This window comes from Cryptotermes secundus, unplaced genomic scaffold (assembly GCF_002891405.2).
Source record: "Cryptotermes secundus unplaced genomic scaffold, Csec_1.0 scaffold141, whole genome shotgun sequence".
Lineage (NCBI taxonomy): Eukaryota > Metazoa > Arthropoda > Insecta > Blattodea > Kalotermitidae > Cryptotermes > Cryptotermes secundus.
Genome location: NW_019721759.1, coordinates 139,727 through 162,006, shown reverse-complemented (window position 1 = coordinate 162,006; position 22,280 = coordinate 139,727). Strand labels below are relative to the sequence as shown.

Below are 22,280 nucleotides of genomic sequence, written 5' to 3'. Positions count from 1 at the left end.
CCACCACAAATCCCACTTGATCAGACCCGGGATCGAACCCGGGCATCCGCGATGGGAAGCCATCTACTAACCGCTTCAGCTATGGTGCGGCCATCCGCCAGTAACTTAGAAAATATTCTGACTCATCTGTTCTAGCTCCGAATAAGTCGTTAGGGACTATAAAATTTATATCGAGGAAATAAATGTATTCACAAAATAAAGTACGGTCGACTTTGGGATCCAACCGAACCCTCCATACGAAGAATTGTTGGGTTTTAGCACCACTTCCACTCAATCAGCCTCCGCCCATACTCTTCAGTGAGAGGAGACTTGCATGTCGAGATATTAGCCAAAGGTCTGCTCGACATATTTCTGTGTCATCGACCCTGTACGCCATCTCATATTCTAGACCACAGATCGGCAAACAGACACGAAAGCAAGAACAAATATCGCGATGAAAGGAGAACCAATATTGTATTCAATGATAGACAGACGAGACTTGCTCCAAGAGGTGTCATGACCATCACTTTAAAAGGCCTGACAGTATGTCACGTCATGTCATGGCAACGGCACGACAGAAAAGCACTATGTATCCTATTAAGTAATTAAATTCCCATTCCTTGAAAGGCTTAGACCAGCAGTCGCTTCATTACACTGTCAGCATGATGGACACTGTTCACTTCTCGTGATGCACCCTCTGCTGGGGCTACTGTGCCTTCAAGTGACTGGCTGTCACTATGCTCACTCATTCCTTCATCACTTTTAGCCTACTTTCCTTAGTTTTGAAAAAAGTAAGCTCATGCAATCTGCATGCTGTCTGCGTCTATTAACTCACTTGCCAAATTTTGAATTCCTGAACAAATCTCTATGATACTTGGTATGTTTATCATGGCACCTGAGCCCATCTCAGCAGCGCACATTAGAAATCCCTCCCATCAGTCTGTGTTTCTATATGTGTATCTCTATTACCGTTGCTAGGCAAACTCTCGGTAAAGTGTGTCCCTTCTTTCACTGCCAAGCAACGGTAAACACATTCCCGCTGCAACGAATACACGCAACAATAGAAGACTTGTTGGATACGTGGGTCTGTGGGTATTTCTACGTATCCCCTTATCGTTGCTAGGTAACAACTCGGTAAAGACGTTCCCGCGGTAAAGTAGAAATGTACGTGTATAAGAAACTCCTCATGAAACTGGGCTAGCTTTTCACAGTATCAATTTTCACACGTCGCGACCTCAGAAAACAGTTTCGTTTATTTCTTCTCAATGTAGTTTTCAACTGGATCCGCTTCTGAAAGCAACAAATTGCTGTAAGGAGGTAAAGCTATTCCTGTAATAGGCCATGGAGGCCCATAGGGTTGTAGGACGTCGAGGTTCCCATATTTCCTAGACAATCGGCTCACAGATGGCGGTGAGGTTATCAGTCATACGCGCCGGCCGCCCTTTACCCCCCAAGAAGATTCCTGGTACACATTTCTGTTAGAAGCTGAGTCTACCCCAGGGCCATAGTGAAGCTGGAAGGATTAGGTCAATTGAAGAATCCAATGACCTCATCGGAAACGGAATCCGCGACCTCTCGGTTTGTAGTATAGTATCAAAACTGTCCGACCCGCGGATTTAGAATTCGAAAACTGAAACAATATGATTTTTCGGCATTATTTTTGTTTTAAAGAACAGAAATGGAGAGCATGTAAATTTCACCAATCTAACGACATCACTAAGAGCCGGGATTGCTCAGTCGGTATAGCGACAGTCTACGGACTGGAAGTCCGGGGTTCAATTCCCGGAGGGGAAAAGAGATTTCAATCTTTTCCACAGAGTCCACCCTGCCTCCTACCCAATGGATACTGAGCGCTCTTGCGCCTAAAGTGAGGTAGCAGTGGCGTGAAACTCATCACTCACCTCCAACCAGTACCGAGGTTAAAAATGGTGGAGACAATCCTCCACTCCCAAATACATCTTCATGCCGTGGTGTTTAATTAATTAAGCACGGGAACACCTTTACCTTTACATTAGAGTAGCGTTCTGATAGAAAAAAGCGCCTGTAATTTTGTTATGTTTTCTTAATCCTTTTATGATATTGCTACAGTGACTGGGAAAGGAATATGTTGCAAGAAATAAAAGAAAAGAGATGATAAAACAAACAAATAAAAACAATATTATGTACATATGTTGGCCAATGTCTCTGGATCCACTGCAAATTTCGCAGGAGACTGGAAAGTGCCGTTAGTTCCGTTAGTTTCAAAAGTAGGTGTTGTTTACGTGCTTATTTGTGTACGGGGATACATCTGTTGGGTCCACACGTCTTACTCGCCTCGTCAGGTCACAGTGCCAAGGGACACGACGCAGTGCAGGACGTGGCCTGTGCGGAAAGGCGACCACTTTGACTTGTATACCAATAATATTGGCCGTTTCTACAACAGCAATTCCTCGCAAAATTTCCGAAAACGCAGGAATTTAAGAACATCTGAGCTGCATATTTTCCAGAACAGACACTCGGTCTCACTCTGAAGGCACTCGGACGGAAGCCAAGTAGAGGAGAGATAAGATAAAAAAATATAAAATATCATGACCTTTCAAATTAAATGTCACATTACCTTACGATTTTATGACCTTAGTCAAAATATTGACGTACCAGAGTTGGGTTCTACTTGTGACACTGATTTCGCAAGCTTAGAGCCATGCGAGAAATATTCGCTGGCAATGAAGCTTAAGCCTCATCAAGTGGGCAACGTCTCACACATATTGGTGAGAGAGTACGCATGGGTATATCTTAGTTTCATGGACATTCCTGGAAGGGTAAGACCAAAGTTAAACAGTTCCTTGGATGCGTATTCTTTATTTCCTTTCTCGTTTTGATTATCGAAATCGAAGGGTAAAGCCAGAAAGAAGATCAGCTGTGAACAGCACTAAATTAGACCAATAAGGTTAATAGACCTGTGATAGTCATGTGCATTATGTTTTTCAGCCTCCTTTCCATATTATGAAAAAATAAAAGGAGGCTTATGATGTCCTGATGTCTGTGAATCTGCGTATCCCTTCCAATTCCTGAAAGCTGAAGTTGTTTTGTTTATATAACTTCGGGGCGGACCGCAGAGGAAACACCGTCTCCAGTATTTGTCCGTGTCGTAGCAAAGACAAAGTAGGCGAATATTTCTTCACAGAACTTATACAGATATGGACAGAAAAATATGATCATGTGTCCCGCGGGGGCCGGAGCTAACAATGACTGTGCTGGCGAATGTCAGCAGCAATTTATCGGATGTGACTCAGAACTTCTTAATATTAGCGTCCAGTAATTTTATGAGTTTCAGAAGTTAAGGATTTCTACAATTAACTGTGTAAGCATTTCTAATTTATCTTGGGCAACGTGTCCTGCCCATCGTAATATCCTTAACATGAAAAACTCAATGGTCTGTAGTCCGCAAGCGAACTATACCGACTGAGCGACCGCCGCTTGTCGGCAAATTTAGTGCCAACTTTTGCGGATAGAGGCTATCACGTGGTCAGAGCAACGATCCCCACGGCCGATAATCTCTGTTCTCTAAATCGAAGCAGCTATTTCCTTGAAACAGCTCCTCAATTATCTTCACCGTTCCACACCCACTACTTCTCAGATGATCTGGTAGCGTCGGGAATCGAACCCGGACCTCTGAAACTGTAACCAGGAACTATGACCACTAGACTACAGAGGCTTTGAAAATGCTTTAAAAATCGAACGGTTATTCATCGTGTTTGTAATTCATTATATAATGTCTTTATTGCTAGATATAGATGCTCAAGAAAAATGCAACATATTCAAGCATAAACAGAACAGTGGTCAATTTATTGTGGGCACATTTGCATGTGACTGTGTAATTCTAAAGCCATGCCGGCCTGCAGGCTACGAAGTATCCTGATATGATTTGCACTTTAACTCCAGCCTTATTTCTGTTCAACAGCCTATCTTTTCATTATGCTGCAACAAACTGTATTAGAATTCTGTATATGTCGTGGAAAAACGCAATAAGTTCCGCAATTGTGAGACATGACAAATGGAACACGGATATGCGATGGAACATTAAACTAAATGTGAAGTTATGAATGTACGACTATGTTAACTTTTGATGGTATAGTTATTAGGGTATCATATTACTAACTTAACTTTTCGCGACGAATCATAAGGAGAAATCGAAACAGATACTTGCTCGAACAGATTTTGTATCTCACTAATTAAAATGACTTTAAAACATTCTATTGTGAGCGTCTTTGTGCATATAGCTTCATAAAACTGGTTCCGTAGGTTCGACACCTGACTATGTCATAATTCAATTCCTTGGTAATAATCACAGTTATCTCTTTAATTTCAGTAGTAGAAGCTTTATAAAAATTACAGGTAAACTTACCACACACGGTACGAAAGGCAGCAGATAGTAAGGTTGAAGTACTCACCTGAAAATAAAAACAAAATAATGCATAAATATTGAAAACTTTCCCTTTATTATAATGTGCAGAAATTCAGGATTACTTAAAGGATAGCTTTTTATAGCAGTGGGATTCGTGATGGAAGTGAGTGGTCAGTTTCACGCTCCGTACCGCTTTGTCCTCGGGGATAGATTCTCGGTACCTAGCAGGTAGGAGGCAGGGTGCGCTCCACAGCCAGTTTGAATGCTGCCTCCTGATTTCTCAGTGGATCAGCTTGTAGCGCGCCGCTATGTAAAGGAAAGAGTAGGGAAGGTTGCGTGTTACGTAACGGACGGGCTGAAGTAATTTTAGAGCTGATATTAAATTTAAGAAATTGATCGATGCGTCGTGAATAAAGAAATATGACAGGACGTGCCGAAGCCGAGTGCAGCTGTCCTGAAGCAGGTGCTAGCAACATTAATCTTACGGAAATGGATATGCGGTCTCAAAGCAAGGCACGCACAGAAGAATTAACATTTTGTTTTATGTGTCTGTATTATCTAGCCTGTGGTTTTGTATGGGTGTGAAACTTGGTCTCTGACATTAAGGGAGGAACATAGACTGAGGGTGTTTGAGAACAGGGTGTTAAGAAGAATATTTGGACCGAAAAGAGATGAAGTGATGGAGGTTGGAGGAAACTGCATAATGAGGACCTTCAATACTTATACTCTTCTCCAAGTATAATTAGAAAGGTCAAGAAGGATTAGGTGGGCAGGGCATGTAGCACGAATGGGGGAGACGAGGAATGCTTACAGGATATTGGTGGGAAAGCCAGAAGGAAAGAGATGGGAAAAATACATTTTTGTTAAGGTATATATCTTTGTGTGAAACGGAGGTTTTCATGGAGGTAGGCCTAGACCCAAATGAGGGCTGTAGTGCCAATGAAGAAGAAGAAGAAGAAGATATATCTCTGTAGAATTTCAGAATAGCATGAATGCGCTTCGTGATCGTGTAAAGCGAAAATTTCCATATGTTCTAGTTTCGGAAGAACATATCGCCTACGTCTTCAGGGAAGTACAGTAAGTCAAGCAAGATGTCAGTATGAATTCTTCCCGGACACCCGCCAAAACCTCAAACTCAAAATTGTGTAAAGTGTTAACACTTGGCTCATAAAGTGTTCCGAGGCTACTGAATTTATAATCTGAGGTTCTATGCCAGCATTAGCTTGAACGGACTGAGGAATACCGCGAAACCATCTCCTGGCCAAGAATGTTAACCACTTCACAGCGATGTTTGGTCGGACATTGTTACGTTGTAACATACCGATGTATAGCGCTGTAATACAGACCTATTGTACTGAATAAGAATGCGCATTCCTGTCGCCGCCTTCAAGTGCCGAGTCATGATATAGGCATGTTATGGCGAACAGCACAGGTGTCGTTGTCTCTCGCATTACAGTAGACATATGTGTCCCCATTATCTGGATGTTAACAGTTCGAGACACAGCGCAGTGCAGCGTCACACTGTTATCAGACAAACTACGTATTTAAGTACGCGGTAGCGTAGTTGCTTGAGGCACTATGATACAAGCCGAAAGGTCGCGGGTTCGTGTTCCGATGAGGTGGATTTTTCAATCTACTTATTCCTTCCAGCCGCACCATGGTCCTAGAGTCGACTCAGCTTCTAACAGAAATGAGTACCAGGAATCTTTCTGGGGGGTAAGAGGCGGCCGGCTCATAAGGCTGACAACTTTACCGCCATCTGTGGGCCGATTGTCTCGAAGACGTGGGAGCCTCGACGTCTCACAACTCTATGGGACTTCACGACCTCTTACAGGGATAGCTTTAAGTTTACTTGTGCAAAATACTGAGTAAAATATTGCGATAAATATTAGATCGACTAGTCGTCGCCTATTTCAATGATCGGCACACTGTTTGCGATATATCTTGAGTAGAGTTTCGGTCCATTCGGCGTACGTTTTCCTGTTACTTAGAAACAGTAGTTTTATAAGTATGTATCATCTATTAGCTATTAAAAGGTTAACTGTGTAAATAAATTACAATGAAATTAGACAAACATATAACCCAAGAGTTCTGGACAGAACCTACATAGCCTGATTTCTTGTGTTTCTGGTCCTACAGATCTGCTACTATGTGATATGACGCCTGAAAGGCGGAAAAGTGGAGCCAGAGCAGACATCAATTGCTAGGCAACGGCAAGGTAAACTCGCGACAACGAATACGCAAGCAATAATAGAAGAACTGCCGTTTTATGCAAAGGCAATGTAAACACGCCTCTATAACAATAGAGGAATAGTTAGGAACGGTGATTTTTGTTACTTTTTACTTTATTTTTGTGAAGATATTATTTGAGAACATATTTTCAATACGATAAATTTGTCGGACAAAAACTCGAAGTCTTGCACCGTCGCCATGTTCGTAATTGACTTAAAACATATACATGTATTGTGCATATGTATTTACTATCTATCTTTGTGCAAGAATTTTATACGCCTCTCCACAAGTGTAAGAGCGTACGTCACAGAGAAAAGCAACACGGGATAATCAATTGCATTAGACAACAGAATGGCACTTGTTAAACAAATGGCTGTGAGATAAGGTAATAATAAGAAAAAAGCTTCGCGTATGTTACACGGAAAGTATGCTTCGTTTTCATTTTATTGAGTCTTGTTCTACTGAAAAATATTTCAAATACATAAGAAGCTGTACGAACAAAATATCTTCCTAAAATCTGCACACACTCAGCATAGCATTAAACCTGTGCACACCATACATCGACTGGATCGGCCAGCGATGCTTCTGTGTTAAAACTGCCACAGCCGAAGAGATCGGCCGGATCTTAATCAGGACAGGGCCACGCCATAGCTCGAGCGGTTAGTCGCTGGCTTCCCGGGTTCGATCCAGGGTCTGGTCAAGTGGGATTTGTGGTGGACAAAGTGCCGCTGTGGCAGGTTTTCTCCGAATACTTCGGTTTCCCCTGCCAATCTTCATTCCCTCAGTTGCTCCACAATCACCCTCACCTATCATCTGGGGCTGGTACAATAGGCCAGAAGTGGCCGCAGTACAAGGGACTTAGTCCCACCCCACTAGCAGTAAAGAAAATCAATCAGTACATCATTTTTGTCAACAGAGTGTCTCAAGTATGACGCACTGATGGTTATAGGAAAGAGCACTCTCTCTTATGAACTATTCCCGCTGTCGTTTGAAGAAATATTGCGGACTTTTATGCGCAACTAAACTCCCCCCCCCCAAGCGGCTGTGGAATTTCTAGAACTTAGTTCTATTGCATTCTGGAAAGACCAAGGCTTAGGTGGGTGGACAATATTAAAATTGATCTTAGAGAGATAGAATGGGATGATATTGATTGGATTGATCTGACTCAGGATAGGGACATGTGGAGGGCTCTTGTGAATACGGTAATGAACCTTCGGGTTCCATAAAATGCTGGGAAATTCTTGAGTAGCTACAGAATTGGCGGCTCCTCCAGAAGGGCTCAGCTCCATGAGCAAGTAAGTAAGTAAGTAAGTAAATAAGTTCTATTGCACTCCGGTCTAGAAAAGCGTGAGAATCCGTTGCGCTGACCACGTGACACCCTCTATCCGCAAAAGTTGGCACTAACTTCGCCGAGAAGCGGGGGTCACTGGGTCGGTATAGTTCTTTTGTGGAATAGAGGCCACGGAGTTTTTAGTTTAGTTTTATTTCTATTCCACGACATGAGAATCAATCACAAATGGTATTCAGTTTATGAATTTATGTAGCGCTTTTAAAATTAACAACTCACACACACACACACATGACAAGTGACTTGCACTTGCTGTGTTGCAAGTCTAAACTTAGAAATTATATTTTAATCCTAAAGTACATCGTTAACTTTTAGGTTACTATATTAATGGTAGTTATACGTACCGTACTTCCGGTCCAACTACCACTGTCCATCTGTCTCTTGGTCTGCGAGTAATACGTCTTCTTGTAGTGGTTGTCAATATTGCTGTAGAGTAGCTATCAACTGCAGACTCGACACTGAGGAATTCCATGCTGAATGCTCAGTGCGGAAACTCACATACACAATATATCGATCAGCATTTTTATTATCACAGCAATAAGCTTGTAGAAGCCACTGCGAGTCAGAACTGTTTAAAGGTAAATTGATTCCATGTAGAATCAAATAAAAACATCCCTAACTTAATCTGTATGAACAAACCGTTGCTAAGCTATTCAAACACAGCGAGAGGTATCACGTTAAAGACTTCTTTGTTTCAAGGATTCTTCAGCTGCAGCTTAAAAGTTTATCAAGTTCACTTCGCTTTACTCAAGACATTTCACTAAAAAATAGCAACAAACTGAATTATCAATAAAATCGTAAATGCAAAGAGATATTTTAGCAGAACAGCGAAATATCCGTTTGGAACTAATCGAAAAGGCACAAAATGTGTTTATATAAACTTTCGGACTTCTTCTTTGTCTCCCCTTTCTTGTCAACGACGCGCCGATGCCGGCTTTTAAAGATATCTCCCAGTAATAAAACGCATGAAGATTCAATTTTACACCATCCTCTTTATATAGTATAATACACTTCAAAATTCCTAGTCAAAATATTATCCGTACTCACAGAATAGACACGATAGACTAACAGAGAACTCTTTCCTTTATTCGTGATCTAATACATAGCTTAAGTTCGAGCAATGTGTTAAGCTCAAGAATTATTATCTGCGGTAAACAGAAATCAGGTAATTTCAGTGCTTTCGACAAAAATTCACCAAATTTTGTTTAAATACACAGAGAGAAATGTGGAAAATTTTTACAGCGTGAGAGTTTTTGCATATATTTTAGTTCCTTCTGTCCCCTTACAATTAAATTAAGATACAGAACGAGAATTATATAGCAATACATCTCTCTGAAATTTAAGAGGCAAAAGTAAAGTAAAGCTATCCCTGTACCAGGCCGTGAAGGCCCATAGGGTTGTGAGACGTTGAGGCCCCACATTATCGGCTCAAAGATGGCGTAAGGTTGTCAGCCTTATGCGCCGGCCGCGTAAGAGGCTGAGTAAACCCCAGGGCCTAGTGCGGCTGGAAGGATTAGGTCAACTGAAAAAATCCAATGACCTTATCGGGACTTGAACCCGCGACCTTCCGGCTTGTAGCATAGCCCCTCAACCAACTACGCGTGAAATTTAAGAGGTACATACGTAAAATTTAGATTAAACTAGCAGCCAAACTATCCTGATATTCTCACGTTGTTCTACACACAGAGCTGCGCAGAGCTGAGAGCATTCCCACGATAAATATGGCAACAGAATAAGAACGCGATACTTGTCGGTGCCCAGAAAAGAGCATATGGTCATGAGTCTCACAAAAAATGTCATGCTTTAAAAAAATTAAATATCATTAAATGGTAGCCCACACAACACTAATTTATTATAGAATATTCCGAAAACTGTGAAAATCTTTTTGTTGGATCTGAGATTTTAATGGCGGTGACCGCGAAGAGTGTTATTTTCTGGTATATGACGCCGTGTAGTCTGGTGGAAGTATACCGGCGATCCGGAGAAACATACTGCCTCAATCATCAGGGTGGAAAAGTGAGCCAATTAGGAAAATTACAAAATTACTGCGTTTTTGGACTTTTTTTCCATCTGTCGGTATTCCACAAAATAGAAAACACGAAATTTCGGAGATTGGATCTGTTTCTGTCCTCAGGTGAGGGGGCGAAGACACGTACTCAGTTGGGCCTCTTGGAAAAACCTAATCTCAATCACTGGTCCAGTGAGTACGGAAACAGATCCAAATCCCGAAACGTCGTGTTTTTTCTAGAATACCGGATGATGGAACAATTAAAAAACTACAGTAATTGTGTGTGTTATACACCATCGTCAGAACCGTTTAGAATCAACCAGAAAATTGTTACTGGATGCCTTTTTTCGCTTACTCTTCGACCCTGAAGATAGTGGCAGTATGTTACTCCGAAACGCCAGTAATTTTCTATGAAATTAGACGGTGTCACATCTAAAAATCTGACTCTCATTATATTAAACTTTATATAATAAGTTCAAGAAATCTCAAATTTGTAACACACGATCGTAACTGATACAAATATTCACAGAACCACAACTAAGTCACAGCGGTTGTTACGAAGAGTACTGTTTTCTGAAAGTCAACCGGCGTTTCGGAGGAATATGTCGCCTTCAACTTCAGGGTCGAAAAAACCAAACAAGAAACCAGCATCCAACGGCCTACCTGCTTCACGCTAATTTCTTGCTTGGCTTATTCTCCGATACTGAAGATGGAGGCGATGTTCCTCCGAAACGTCGATTGTTTTTCAACGGACTACGTGATGTTATATCACAGAAGACAGAACTCTACAAAATAAAGCGGTTTTCCATTCATAAGCTAATTTATATTCATCACCACTTTTTCAGTAAAATGAAAGGCACTTGAATAATATTTCACTTATCACAGATCGAATTTGCTTTCACTTTTTCCGTTCCTGATCGCTGACGAAGATCAAGTGAGGAGTTAAGAGACTAATGAAGATTCCGGAGTACTTTACACGTGTCACAAACAAAACACTGCATCACACGCACGTAATAAAGGAAGCGTGGCGTGTTAAACGGCAGTAAGAAATTCCGAAGAACTCGGTCACACAGAACATGTGCCATTTCAATGCACGTGACGTTTCCCATTGCTATCTGCACTCCAGGCAGACGTGCAGGAAGATAGCTGCTGACATATGAAACAGAATGGAGGTTAATTTCCGAACGTCCGCCCTACACCCAACATGAGGCCGCACCATAGCTTAAGCGGTTAGTCGCTGGTTTCCCACCGCGGCGGCCCGGGTTCGATCCCGGGCCTGCTCAAGTGGGATTTTTGGTGGACACAGTGGCGCTGGGGCAGGTTACGTCCGAGTACTTCGGTTTCCCCTGCCAATCTTCATTCCACCAACTGCTCCACAATCACCCTCACCTATCATCTGGGGCTGGTACAATAATCCAGAAGTGGCCGCAGTACAAGGGACTTAGTCCCACCCCACTAGCAATAAAAAGAAAAAGAAAACAGCCAACACGCAAAATGTCAGTCCGTGAATTAAATGCCGCTCTCTTAGGAAACACCGAGAAGACAGTTACACTAACGGCTCTGCAGATCTTAAAAAGTTTTCTGGTTTGGGGGGGGGGGTTAACTTTAAATTGTATTTTTTTGAAAGTTTATCTCAAACTATTTTTTAATTTCTCATTAATTTAACGGTCAGGGAGGAAGGTATGAATTATAATGAATGTCTCTGGGTAACAGTTAGGGATCCGACAGGAAATACCACATTTACATAATGAGGATACCAGAGAACAGGGCGCTGGGCACAATGTTTAGAGAGAGAGAGAAACATGAAAATGGATAAAAATTTGTAAAATGACAAATTTCATACGTTTAAAAAAATATTCTACGGCTGAATAAATGAAGGGCCGATCACAGTGGCCGCGCGGTCTAAGGCATGAAATATGTTCTCCCGCTCGAACACTAGGATTGTGGGTTCGGATCCCACTTGAGACATGGATATCTATGTACGTTTATTCTGTGTTTGTGCTGCCCTGTGTGTATGTAGGTAGCGGCCTGAAACTGAAAAGAGGAAAAGGAGGAACAGACTGCTGTGGAGCCATAGACGCAAGGCAAGGACAGGGCCTGTAGATACATGTAACACATGGAAAACGTATGCACAATTCAGAAGAGGGCTCTACGAAAATCTAGGTGTCACTGGAGGAATAATATGAAAATATTTTGAAGAAATGCGGCTTATCGATGTGGATTACATTAACCTGGTTTAGATTATGGGGCAGTGGTAGCACAGGAATGAACTGTCAGGGTCTGTAAAAGGGGTAAGGATTTCTGGACTAGCTAAGTGACTACTAGCTTCTCAAGAAATATCCTGCCACATGCAGTTAACTGACGTTACGTTGTATAACCGCTTATTTTTCCAAAGTCATACTGAAGTTGCGTGAGTGTCCGAGGAATCTTCCTGCATGTTTATTTCGTGAAAACGGTTCAAAGAGGATTCATACTTGGACGGACGGACGGAGAGACATACAGAGAGAAGCTACGGTGAAGCGTACATTGCCATGAGGTCGAGACTTCGGCCAGGTGTCCCCGAATGAAGCTGTTATGTTGGCGTCAGTTCAGGAGAACAGTGCTAAGGGGAAGAAGAGATGACTGCGTCACTGTACACTGTACTGAGGTACAAGAACGTGCTGAGGAGAATATTTGGGCTGAAGAAAGAAGAAAACACTGGAGAAAACTACATAAGGAGGAGTTTCATAGCTTGCACTCTTCTTCAGATGTAATCAACAAGTCAAAGAGGATGAGATTGGTAGGGAATATAGCAGGTATGGGGGAGAAGAGGAATACATATGGAATTTTGGTAGGAAAACGTAAAGGAAAGAGACCACTGGGAAGATCCAGACTAGGTGGCAGAATTATATTAAAATGAATTAGGATGAAGTGGTTTAGACTGGATTGATCTGGCTCAGGATAGGAACCAGTGGAAGGATCTTGTGAACATGGTAATTAACCTTTTTTCTTCTCCTCCTCTTGCTCCCACTGTGGAGCACAGGGCTGATTTCTCAGCTTCATGTTCACTTTTATACACGGTAGAACTCCTTGGACGGGAGATCAGCCTGTCGCAAGGCCGCTACGTAAACACAGGAAAACACAAACACAGAATAAATGCATACACACACCAAACATCCACGCCTTGTGTGGGACTGGAACCCACGATCCCCGGCTTCCGAGGGAGCGAAGACAGTTCATGCTTTAGACCGCGAGACCACTGTGGGCGGCAATGAACCTTAGGGTTCCATGGAATGTTGGGAAATTCTGGAGCTGCTGAGCAAATATTGGCTTCTCAAGAAGGTCTCAGTTCCATGGAATAAGCAGTCAGCCTGATATAAAGAATTCATTACGCACTACGATAACACCTAACACCGAAAACAGCAACGCAGCGACACAATCGCAGTTAGCACACACGTTAATCTAATTACCTCTGGTTTACTTAACGAAGCTATCACAACCACAAACTGCATAGCGTTCAAGAACATAGCAGCACAATGAGTTAGAAAAGGAAACAGTGGTAGTCCAACATGAGGCACTATCCCGTTAATTTTCCTGTAGTGACTGAAGAAAACTACAAATAACCTCAGTGAGGACAGCCGGTAATAAATGATTAAGCACCTAGCCCCTGAGACGTATGGTACAGTGGAGGTATCTCTCTACCGTTCTTGATCTGGGTACTACATGGAGTGGTCAGCTTCACGCCCCGGCCGCTTTATTCCCTGGGAAAGAGCACCCGGTACCCATTGGATAGGAGGCTGAGTGGGCCCCAGAGCTCGTCTGAAGCTTGTAACTTAACCAAGCCGGTAACAGAACCCGGCATCTCGTTGCTATACCGACTGAGCTATTCCGGCTCTATATCACCCCCATACACAAACCAGAAGGCACCGCTTTAGCCAGCCTGCTCAGAAGGATACAGGCTTGTAATCGAAACTCGGTCTTAGCGTTTCAGAGCCCTGAAATTTCTGTCTATTTGTAGAGATACGCTGAGCGTCTACTATGCCCACCAAAAGCAATTTAATTTCAATGACTGACAGTGACTGCTGACGCTGCTGAAGGCAGGAACGGGCTGTGAAAGCGATCCGAGTTACGAAACGTCGACATCCCTCTCATTGCCATTAAGAAGCGTGCTGATGGACATCATGGCTATCACATACTTGTAGGTCCTCTCGACTCTAGGCAGCAAAACCATTCACGACAAACAAACTCTGCTGATTTAAAACTTAAAATTTCGGAACTGTCATTTAAGGCATGATTACACATGATCTTGATATACAAAACTATAATTTTGCCTGTGGTTCTGTATGGGTGTGAAACTCGGTCTCTGACATTAAGGGAGGAACATGGGCTGAGGGTGTTTGAGAACAGGGTGCTGAGGAGAACATTTGGACCAAGAGAGATGAAGTGACAGGAGCTTGGAGAAAACTGCACAGTGAGGAGCTTCATAACTTATACTCTTCTCCAAGTATAATTAGAATGATCAAGTCAAGGAGGATGAGGTGGGGAGGTTATGTATAACACCGTTGAAAGTCAACCGACGTTTCTGAGGAATATTTCGCCTCTATCTTCGGAATGGAAAATTATGCTTATCAAAAAACCAGTGAGAAGCACTTATTTGCATCTTAGATTATTCTTCGGTCCTGATGAAGGAAGCGAAAGAGATCTCTGAAACGTCGTTTGGCTTTCAACGGCTTATAAGGCGTTACATTCCATAAGATAGAACTCTTCACAATAGCCGCTATGAGAACCTCAAATCCTAATACTATCGCACTATATTCGTGGAGAAACTGAGTAAAACTGACGAAAATCTCAGTCAGGAAGCCAATTCCCCGGTCAAGGTTCGAAGTCGATACTTCCTGAATACGATATAAACCGGTGACAATCGGTCTAACGTAAAATAAATATACTGTATTTTGTGCGTTAATATCAAATTTTACATCTCTCTCNTATATATATATATATATATATCGAACCGGAAGGACAGCTTCACGTGACGAGAGAGATGTAAAATTTGATATTAACGCTCCATGAAACTGTACCACGTTTAATTCTGCAAAAAAAAAAAAACTCCGTTAGTTTTAAACCGTGAATCATTAAACAACACAGAAACTAAGAATTACTCGGGTTTTGGGCTTTCTCCTTCCTCCGGTATTCTAAAAACTAGAGAACACAGCCTTTCGGAAACCGGACCTGTTTCCGTCCTTAAATGACGCCTACTCTCTGGATTTATTTAGAAGAAGCTAAGCTCAATAACTGGACACTACTGCTACATAAACACCTGAGACTAGGACTTGTCGAAGGGAGGTAACAGGAAGATATACGTATAAAAACTGTGATAAAGGGTGCACAAAACTGAGACTAAGATAGAAAGAGAGGTGAAAATTTTATTCAACAAACCTAGCCAAAAAACCAATCTATGAAAACCAATGCATAGGATTAAAAAAACTATCCCTGTAACAGAACCGTGAAGGGCCATATGTTTGTGAGACGTCGAGGCTCCCACATTTTCTAGAAAATCGGCTCACAGATGCCGTTTAGGTCCTCAGCTTTATGCTCCGGCTACTCTTTATCCCCAGAACATTCCTGGTACACATTTCTAATAGTGGCTGTGTCCAAAATCGCCGAAAACATCCCAACATGCCTTTGTCTCTCAAACATATTTTAAAACGGTGCAGTATCAACATTAGGATACGGGATAGCGACTGGTACAGGTTGAACAACAGAGAGACCGGAGTTTGAGTCCCGGTAGTGTCCAGAATATTTTCTCTACTGCCTCAAGACCAGTTCTGGGGCCAACATAACCTCCTGTCCAATGGGTACCTGCAGGTGCAGCGGCCGGGGAGTGAAGGTGACCGCTCACATCCAATTATTGCCGAGGTCAAGAAAATATGGGTATATACATCCACTCCCCCATACATCTTCATCATTTAGTGCTTAATTAATTAATCACAGAGAGAACTTTACCTTACAGTATCACTAGCTTCCAGTACAAAGCACAATAGATCACTGTAGGTCGCGGTGCAAGAAACCAGAAGACCCACCCCTTATGCATTCATTCGTACATACATTCAACTTCCAATACATATTGACATACTTCTGTACGTGCTACATCACAAATTCATACGCTCATTAACTACGCAACGGTGCACCACTTGTAATTCCCGCAAGATCTCAAATAGCAGGCAAGGAACACTGAGAACACTATCAAAAATATTTGAAATAAATTTAAGGAAACATTACGAAAATAAGTCACATTGGGCAAGGTGCCATGTGTGAGCAAGAGTGATGAAAATACGGAGCCCCTCTTACAGGGGCAGAACACAAATACATCAATGTCATTACCTACTTTAGCCGTGTAACAAATCATATATCACACTGCGCTGAACGCCTGTCGAAGTTTCCCACACAAAAAAACCGAACCGAACCGCACACGAAACACGTCCGATGTTTCCGACGTTTCCTATGTAAGAAAGTTCCGTTCCCCCTTCATTTCATCTCTCCACGTATTTCCTACTCTCGTGGAGTCTCAGTGGTACTCCGCCGCGAAAACTTCAAAACTACACGGCGTAAAGAATAAGAAAACATTTGCGGTCAGGAATATGGAGGGATAGACGGGGAAGAGGAGAGGGGGAGGATAGAGGGTAGGGGCACATATCTTGGACTAGCTCCATTCAGAAAACAAGCTAACCTAAAATATAACTCACTGTTGCTATTCACCTCAGCTCCAGGGAACCCATGTACCTCTGGCCACAAATAAAACTTGTGCATTTAGCTGAAAGAAAATTCAGCCAAAAATCCTGACTGACAATGCCAAATTAACAGTAATAACATGACCACCACGACTAGTACCATAATGATTATCATAATTTTTAGTCATACCGGCATTACGTCTGTGTTTTCGTACTTATTTATTCGGTTTGGCAAGTGACTAAGGAGTCGGAGTTCGAGTCCCGGTAGGGACATTTTTCTCCTCTTCACGTCGTCCAGACAGGCTCTGGGGTTCACCCACCCTCCTATCCATTGGGTACCGGGGCTCTTTCTCCTAGGGTAAAGCGGCTGAGGCGTGAAGCTGACCACTCACGTCCAACTAGTGCTGAAGTCAAGAATACGTGGATCTATACATCCACCCCCACACGCCATGGTGAAGTGTTTAGTTAGTTAAGCACAGGGACAACTTTGTTTAATATCAGTTCGGACGTCGGAGACAGTTGCATGACGGGAAGCTTCTTCTCAGCTTTAATTAGAATTAAATATCAAGGATCATTAAATGGAAAGGGCATGTAGCATCCATGGACAAAAACTCTTACAGGGTTTTGATGAGCGAGCCAGAAGGTAAGACAACATTAGGAAGACCTAAACATAAATGAGATGTAACATGAAAGTGGCTTGGATGATATGGACTGGATTGAACTGGCTGGGGACAGGGACCAGTTGCGGCCACTTGTGGATACGAAATGAAACTTCGGGTTCCATCAAATGTGGGAAATTCTTGAGTGGCTGAGCAACTGGCGGCTTCTCAAGAAGGACTCAGCTTCAGTAGCTAAACCTATATACCGTCGAACTGACGATAATGAATTGTCAAGACTGTGGAAGCCAACTGTTGTGACCTACATTAAAATACTAACCCGACATCTGCCTGGAGGGAATATAGAACATTACGAAGAAAATTGAATCAGGAAAATCAGTGTCCCGGCCGAGATTCGAACGCGGTATCTCCGCGAACACAAGTCAGAAGCGCTAACTTGCTCTGTGCTAAGTGTAGAAGCCAGTTTACCAATGCAATCAAGAAAACTTTCCTCATATGTATGCCTATAAATAAATACAAATTCGCTACTTTACACTAACGCATGGGGGCACGCGGTAGCGTAGTCGGTTGAGACACTATTCTAAGAGCCGAAAAATCCCGGGTCGAGTCAATATGAGGTGAATTTTCTACAATTACCTAATATATCCTGCGGCACTATTGCCTTGGGGTCGACTCAGCCTCTAACAGAAATGAGTACCAGGAATCTGCCTGGGGCGTTAAGTGCGGCCGACTAGCAAGGCTGACAACCTTACCGCCATCTCTGAACCAGCTGTCTACAGAAAACGTTGGAGCCTCGAAGTCTCACAACCTTATGGGCCTCCATAACATGCCGCAGACAAATGCAATAGAAGACATTTCTGCTTGCAATATCCATAAACGCCGTCTGCTAGATACGACTCCCTAACCTTTCCCTCGATATCGTGCCCCTGAACTTTTGCTTGAAATATCATCAAGAGCGGTGATTTTCATACATCATGTTCCGAAAGAGTGATGCAGCAAGATAAAGATACTTGGACGGAGATGAAGTGGCATTTGAAAGCAGTGAGGCTGGTCAAAACTCTGTGTTCGCTTATCAATCGTCACAACAAGTTTGAGAATTTCCCACGTTCTAATTCACACATATGAAAATCCCGCAGTATAAATCAGAACAGAATTTTCTGTTAGTACAGATAAAAGGTAAGCCGGTCACAGTAGCCGCGCGGACTAAGACACGAAATGTCTTCTTTCGCTCGGACACTTGGATCGTGGGTTCGAATCCCAATCAAGGCAAGGATGTTTGATGTGTATGCGTTTATTATGTGCTTGTGTTGTACTGCGTTTAGGTAGAGGCCTTGCAACGGGCTGATCACTTGTCCAAGGAGTCCTATCGTCTGTGAAAAATGATTATGGAACTGAACATGAGGCCATTGCCCTGAAATGAGTGGAAGAGACATTGAAAATAAAAATAGTAAAGGTAAAGATGTTCCTGTGCTTAACTAATTATACACTAAGCCATGAAGACGTATGGGGGAGTGGATGTATAGATGAATATATTCTTGAACTCGGCACTGGCTGAAGGTGAGTGATCAGCTTCACGTTCTTGCCGCTTTACTCCCGGGGAAAGTGCTCCTGGTACCCACTGGATAGGATATTGGGGGGAAAGCCAGAGCGGGTCGGGACGAGGTGAAAAAAATTCTTGACCCTACTGGGGCTCGAACTCCCGGCCCCTCGGTCGTCTATCTATCTATCTCTCTATGGCTCTACAGTCCTCTGTTGCATCTCTTTTTCATTTTCTTAATCCTATACACAGTCGGTAGGACTCCTTGTGCGGGGGATCAGCCCGTCGCAATGCCTCTACATACACACAGAACAACACAAACAGAATAAGCGCAGACATACATCACTACCTTGAGTGGGATTCGAACCCACGATCCAAACGCTTAAGCAAGGCAAGACTGTTCATGCCTCAGACCGCACGCCCACTCAGGAACAGCTATTTCAGACGCGGTAAACAATCCCAATTGATGACGCTGAAGCGATGTGTTTAATTTCTGCAGGGGCCTTCGTTACACTCTGAGGCAAACAGAAGGATATTGAACTAAAGAAGTACCCAGAATAGGCAGCTATCGTAATGGAGCTCAACACAATGAGATGTGGACGTCATTAGCGGGGCTTGAGAGCAGCTGTACCAAGGCGGGAGTGGGCCAAAAGCGTTGTCTGCTGATGACAAATGGTTACAGAGGAAATGCATCTCAAACACAATAGCAGCGTGGCATTGTGGCCACTTCGCTACCGGCACGGGTATCGAAATGAACGGATACGTGGTCCTCCGCAGTGTCAAAACTAAACGATTCTTGTCAAATAATTGTTTTACTGGGCACGTGAAATAAATGCTCCACTAATTTGCCCAAAGAACTGAGTTCTACTTGACAATCTTGGTCTTTATAACAACTCCATTAATTTTCGTGGATTCTGTGTTAATTGTTAATTTATTTTCAACAGAGTACTGAGGAGAATATTTGGACCGAAGAAACATGAAATAACAGGAGGTCAGAGAAGAATGCATAATGAGGAACTTCATCATTTGTACTCTTCGCCGAATACAATCAGATGGATCTAGTGGAGGAGGATGAGATGGGCAAGGCATGTAGCAGGAATGGGGAGAAGTGGAATGCATACAGGGCTTCGGTGGGAAATCGAAAAAGAGAGAGACTACTAAAAAATTTAGACGTAGGTACGAGGATAATATTAAAATGAATCTTATCTAAAAAGATGGAGTGCTATGAATTAGATTGACCTGGCTCAGAATAGGAACCAAATGAGAGCTCTTATGAACGCGGTAATGAAACTTCAGGTTCGATAAAATGTTGGGAAATCCCTGAGTGGCTCTGCAACTGCTGGTTTCACAAGGAGGATTCAACTCCACGAGTAAGTTTAGTGTAAATATTTTCTGGAAATTTTATTTCATGTTTTGCACCATATAATTACGTTAAAATTAGTATATATTTAATTTTTAATTAATCTATTTTATTGACAGGGGCTCAGTCGGTCTACAAACTCATCCTTTTTTTTTCACCTCTAAGTTTAGATTCACAAGACGTCTGCACTGAAACCCGTCCTGAACCAGTTCAATCCAATGAAACCTTACTTCCTTAATATTAATTTTAGTCTTATTATCGTACATTTACTTATTTATTTACTCATGGAGCTGAGCCCTTCTTGAGGAGCCGCCAATTCTGTAGCTACTCAAGAACTTCCCAGCATTTTATGGAACCCGAAGGTTTATATCCGTGTCCACAAGAGTCCTCCACTGGTCCATATCCGCAGCCAGATCAATCCAATCCATACTATCACATCTTATCCTTTCTAATATCCATTTTAATATTTTCCACCCACCTACGCCTTGGTCTTCCCTGTGATTCTTTCCTTCTGGCTTTCCCACCAATATCCTATACGCATTCCTCGTCTCCCCCTTTCGTGCTACATGACCTGCCCACCTCATCCTCCTTCACTTGATCATTCTAATTATACTTGGAGAAGAGTACAAGTTATGAAGCTCCTCATTATGTAGTTTCCTTGAACCTCCTGTCATTTCATCTCTCTTCGGTCCAAATATTCTCCTCATCACCCTGCTCTCAAACACCCTCAGTCTATGTTCCTCCCTTAATGTCAGAGACCAAGTTTCACACCCATACAGAATCACAGGCAAAATTATAGTTTTGTATATTCTATTTTTTATGTTTTTGGACGGCAGACGAGAAGACAAAAGGTTCTGGACTGAATGGTAGCAAGCATTACCCGAGTTTAATCTCCTCTTAATTTCCTCCTGAATCAGGTTTCGATCTATTATCGTTGTTCCCAAGTATCTGAACTGTGCCACATTTTTAAAACATCTGTTTCTTATGTTTATGTCATGATTTCGTCCTGTATTTTAGTATTATTATCGTATAAAATGACGGAATTTATATCTTGCACCCTTCACAGATGTCAGTATGACCAACTGGAGGACGGGATGGAGGGAACATACGCAAATAAGAAAAGCACACAAAATTTTAGTCCGGAAGCCAGAAAGCAAGAAGCCTCTGAAGAGCGACACGTATAAATGTGTTGCGGGGGTGTGGACTATGCACCTGGCCCTCGAATGGGTCCAAGAGAGTTGGACTTAACGATAGGCACCAGCTCCGCCAAGACGGACTCTGTTCCAAAATTTGCATAAGTTAAGACTCCCACAGCGCTAGTTGCGGTTACGTCTACCGCAGAACTGTAATCACTGTACGCGGCCTCATAATTTGGGATTCGTGTGCAATAGGAGATGTGTCCGTACAATTTTATGCACGACTTACAGTTAACAAAGTGTGGAAGTATTGCAACTGAATGTGAAGCTACTGATATCTCTTAAATTGGAAGTTAATACGACAGCAGGTAATCACAGTGGCCGCGCGGTCTAAGGTATTGAAGTCTTATCCAGCTTGAACACTGGGGTCGTGGGTTCAACACCACTCGATGTACTGACCGTGTTTCTTCTGCGTTTTGTGTTGTCCTGTGTGTGTAGCGACCTTGCGACGGGGCTGATCACCAGTACACGAGGTCCTAGCAACTGTCTATAAGAGCCATACTTCCAGATTAATTCTGATGGGCAACAGGCCAAAGGGCCTAAGTTGTCAAAGGAAAAAAACAATAATAAAGAAATATTAATCGATTTTCCCAGCGTTTTATGGAACCGGAGCTTCATTACAGTGTTCAAAAAGCCTTCCACTGGTCCCTATCCTGAGCTCGATCAATCCAATCTATACCATCCATCCTGTCTCTGTAAGATCAATTTCAATATTGTTCACCCACCTACGCCTTGGTCTTCCCAGTGGTCTCTTTCATTCTGGTTTTCCCACCAATATCTTTTATGCATAACTCTTCTCCCCAATTCGTGCTACATGCCCTGCCCATCTCATAATCCTTAGCTTGATCATTCTAATTTTACTTGGGGAAGAGTACGAGACATTAATCGATTAAGCTAATAATTAATTTCAGA

General features: G+C 42.6%; 1 protein-coding gene across 2 annotated transcripts in view; it reads right to left on the bottom strand.

The window, feature by feature from the left end:
- The window catches only part of LOC111875623 (cAMP-specific 3',5'-cyclic phosphodiesterase), a 796,526-nt gene that overhangs the window by 661,185 nt on the left and 113,061 nt on the right, over nucleotides 1–22,280 (bottom strand). The window contains exons 1-2 of one of the 2 annotated variants that reach the window (XM_023872007.2): nucleotides 16,316–16,497; nucleotides 8,288–8,703 (exon numbers count right to left, since the gene is read on the bottom strand). The exons of the other annotated variant lie outside the window; for it this stretch is intronic. Coding sequence (XP_023727775.1) covers nucleotides 8,288–8,415 — 128 coding nt within the window. The 5' untranslated portion in view covers nucleotides 8,416–8,703; nucleotides 16,316–16,497. Of the gene's footprint in view, nucleotides 1–8,287; nucleotides 8,704–16,315; nucleotides 16,498–22,280 lie in introns of those variants that run through there. 2 annotated transcript variants of the gene reach the window in all.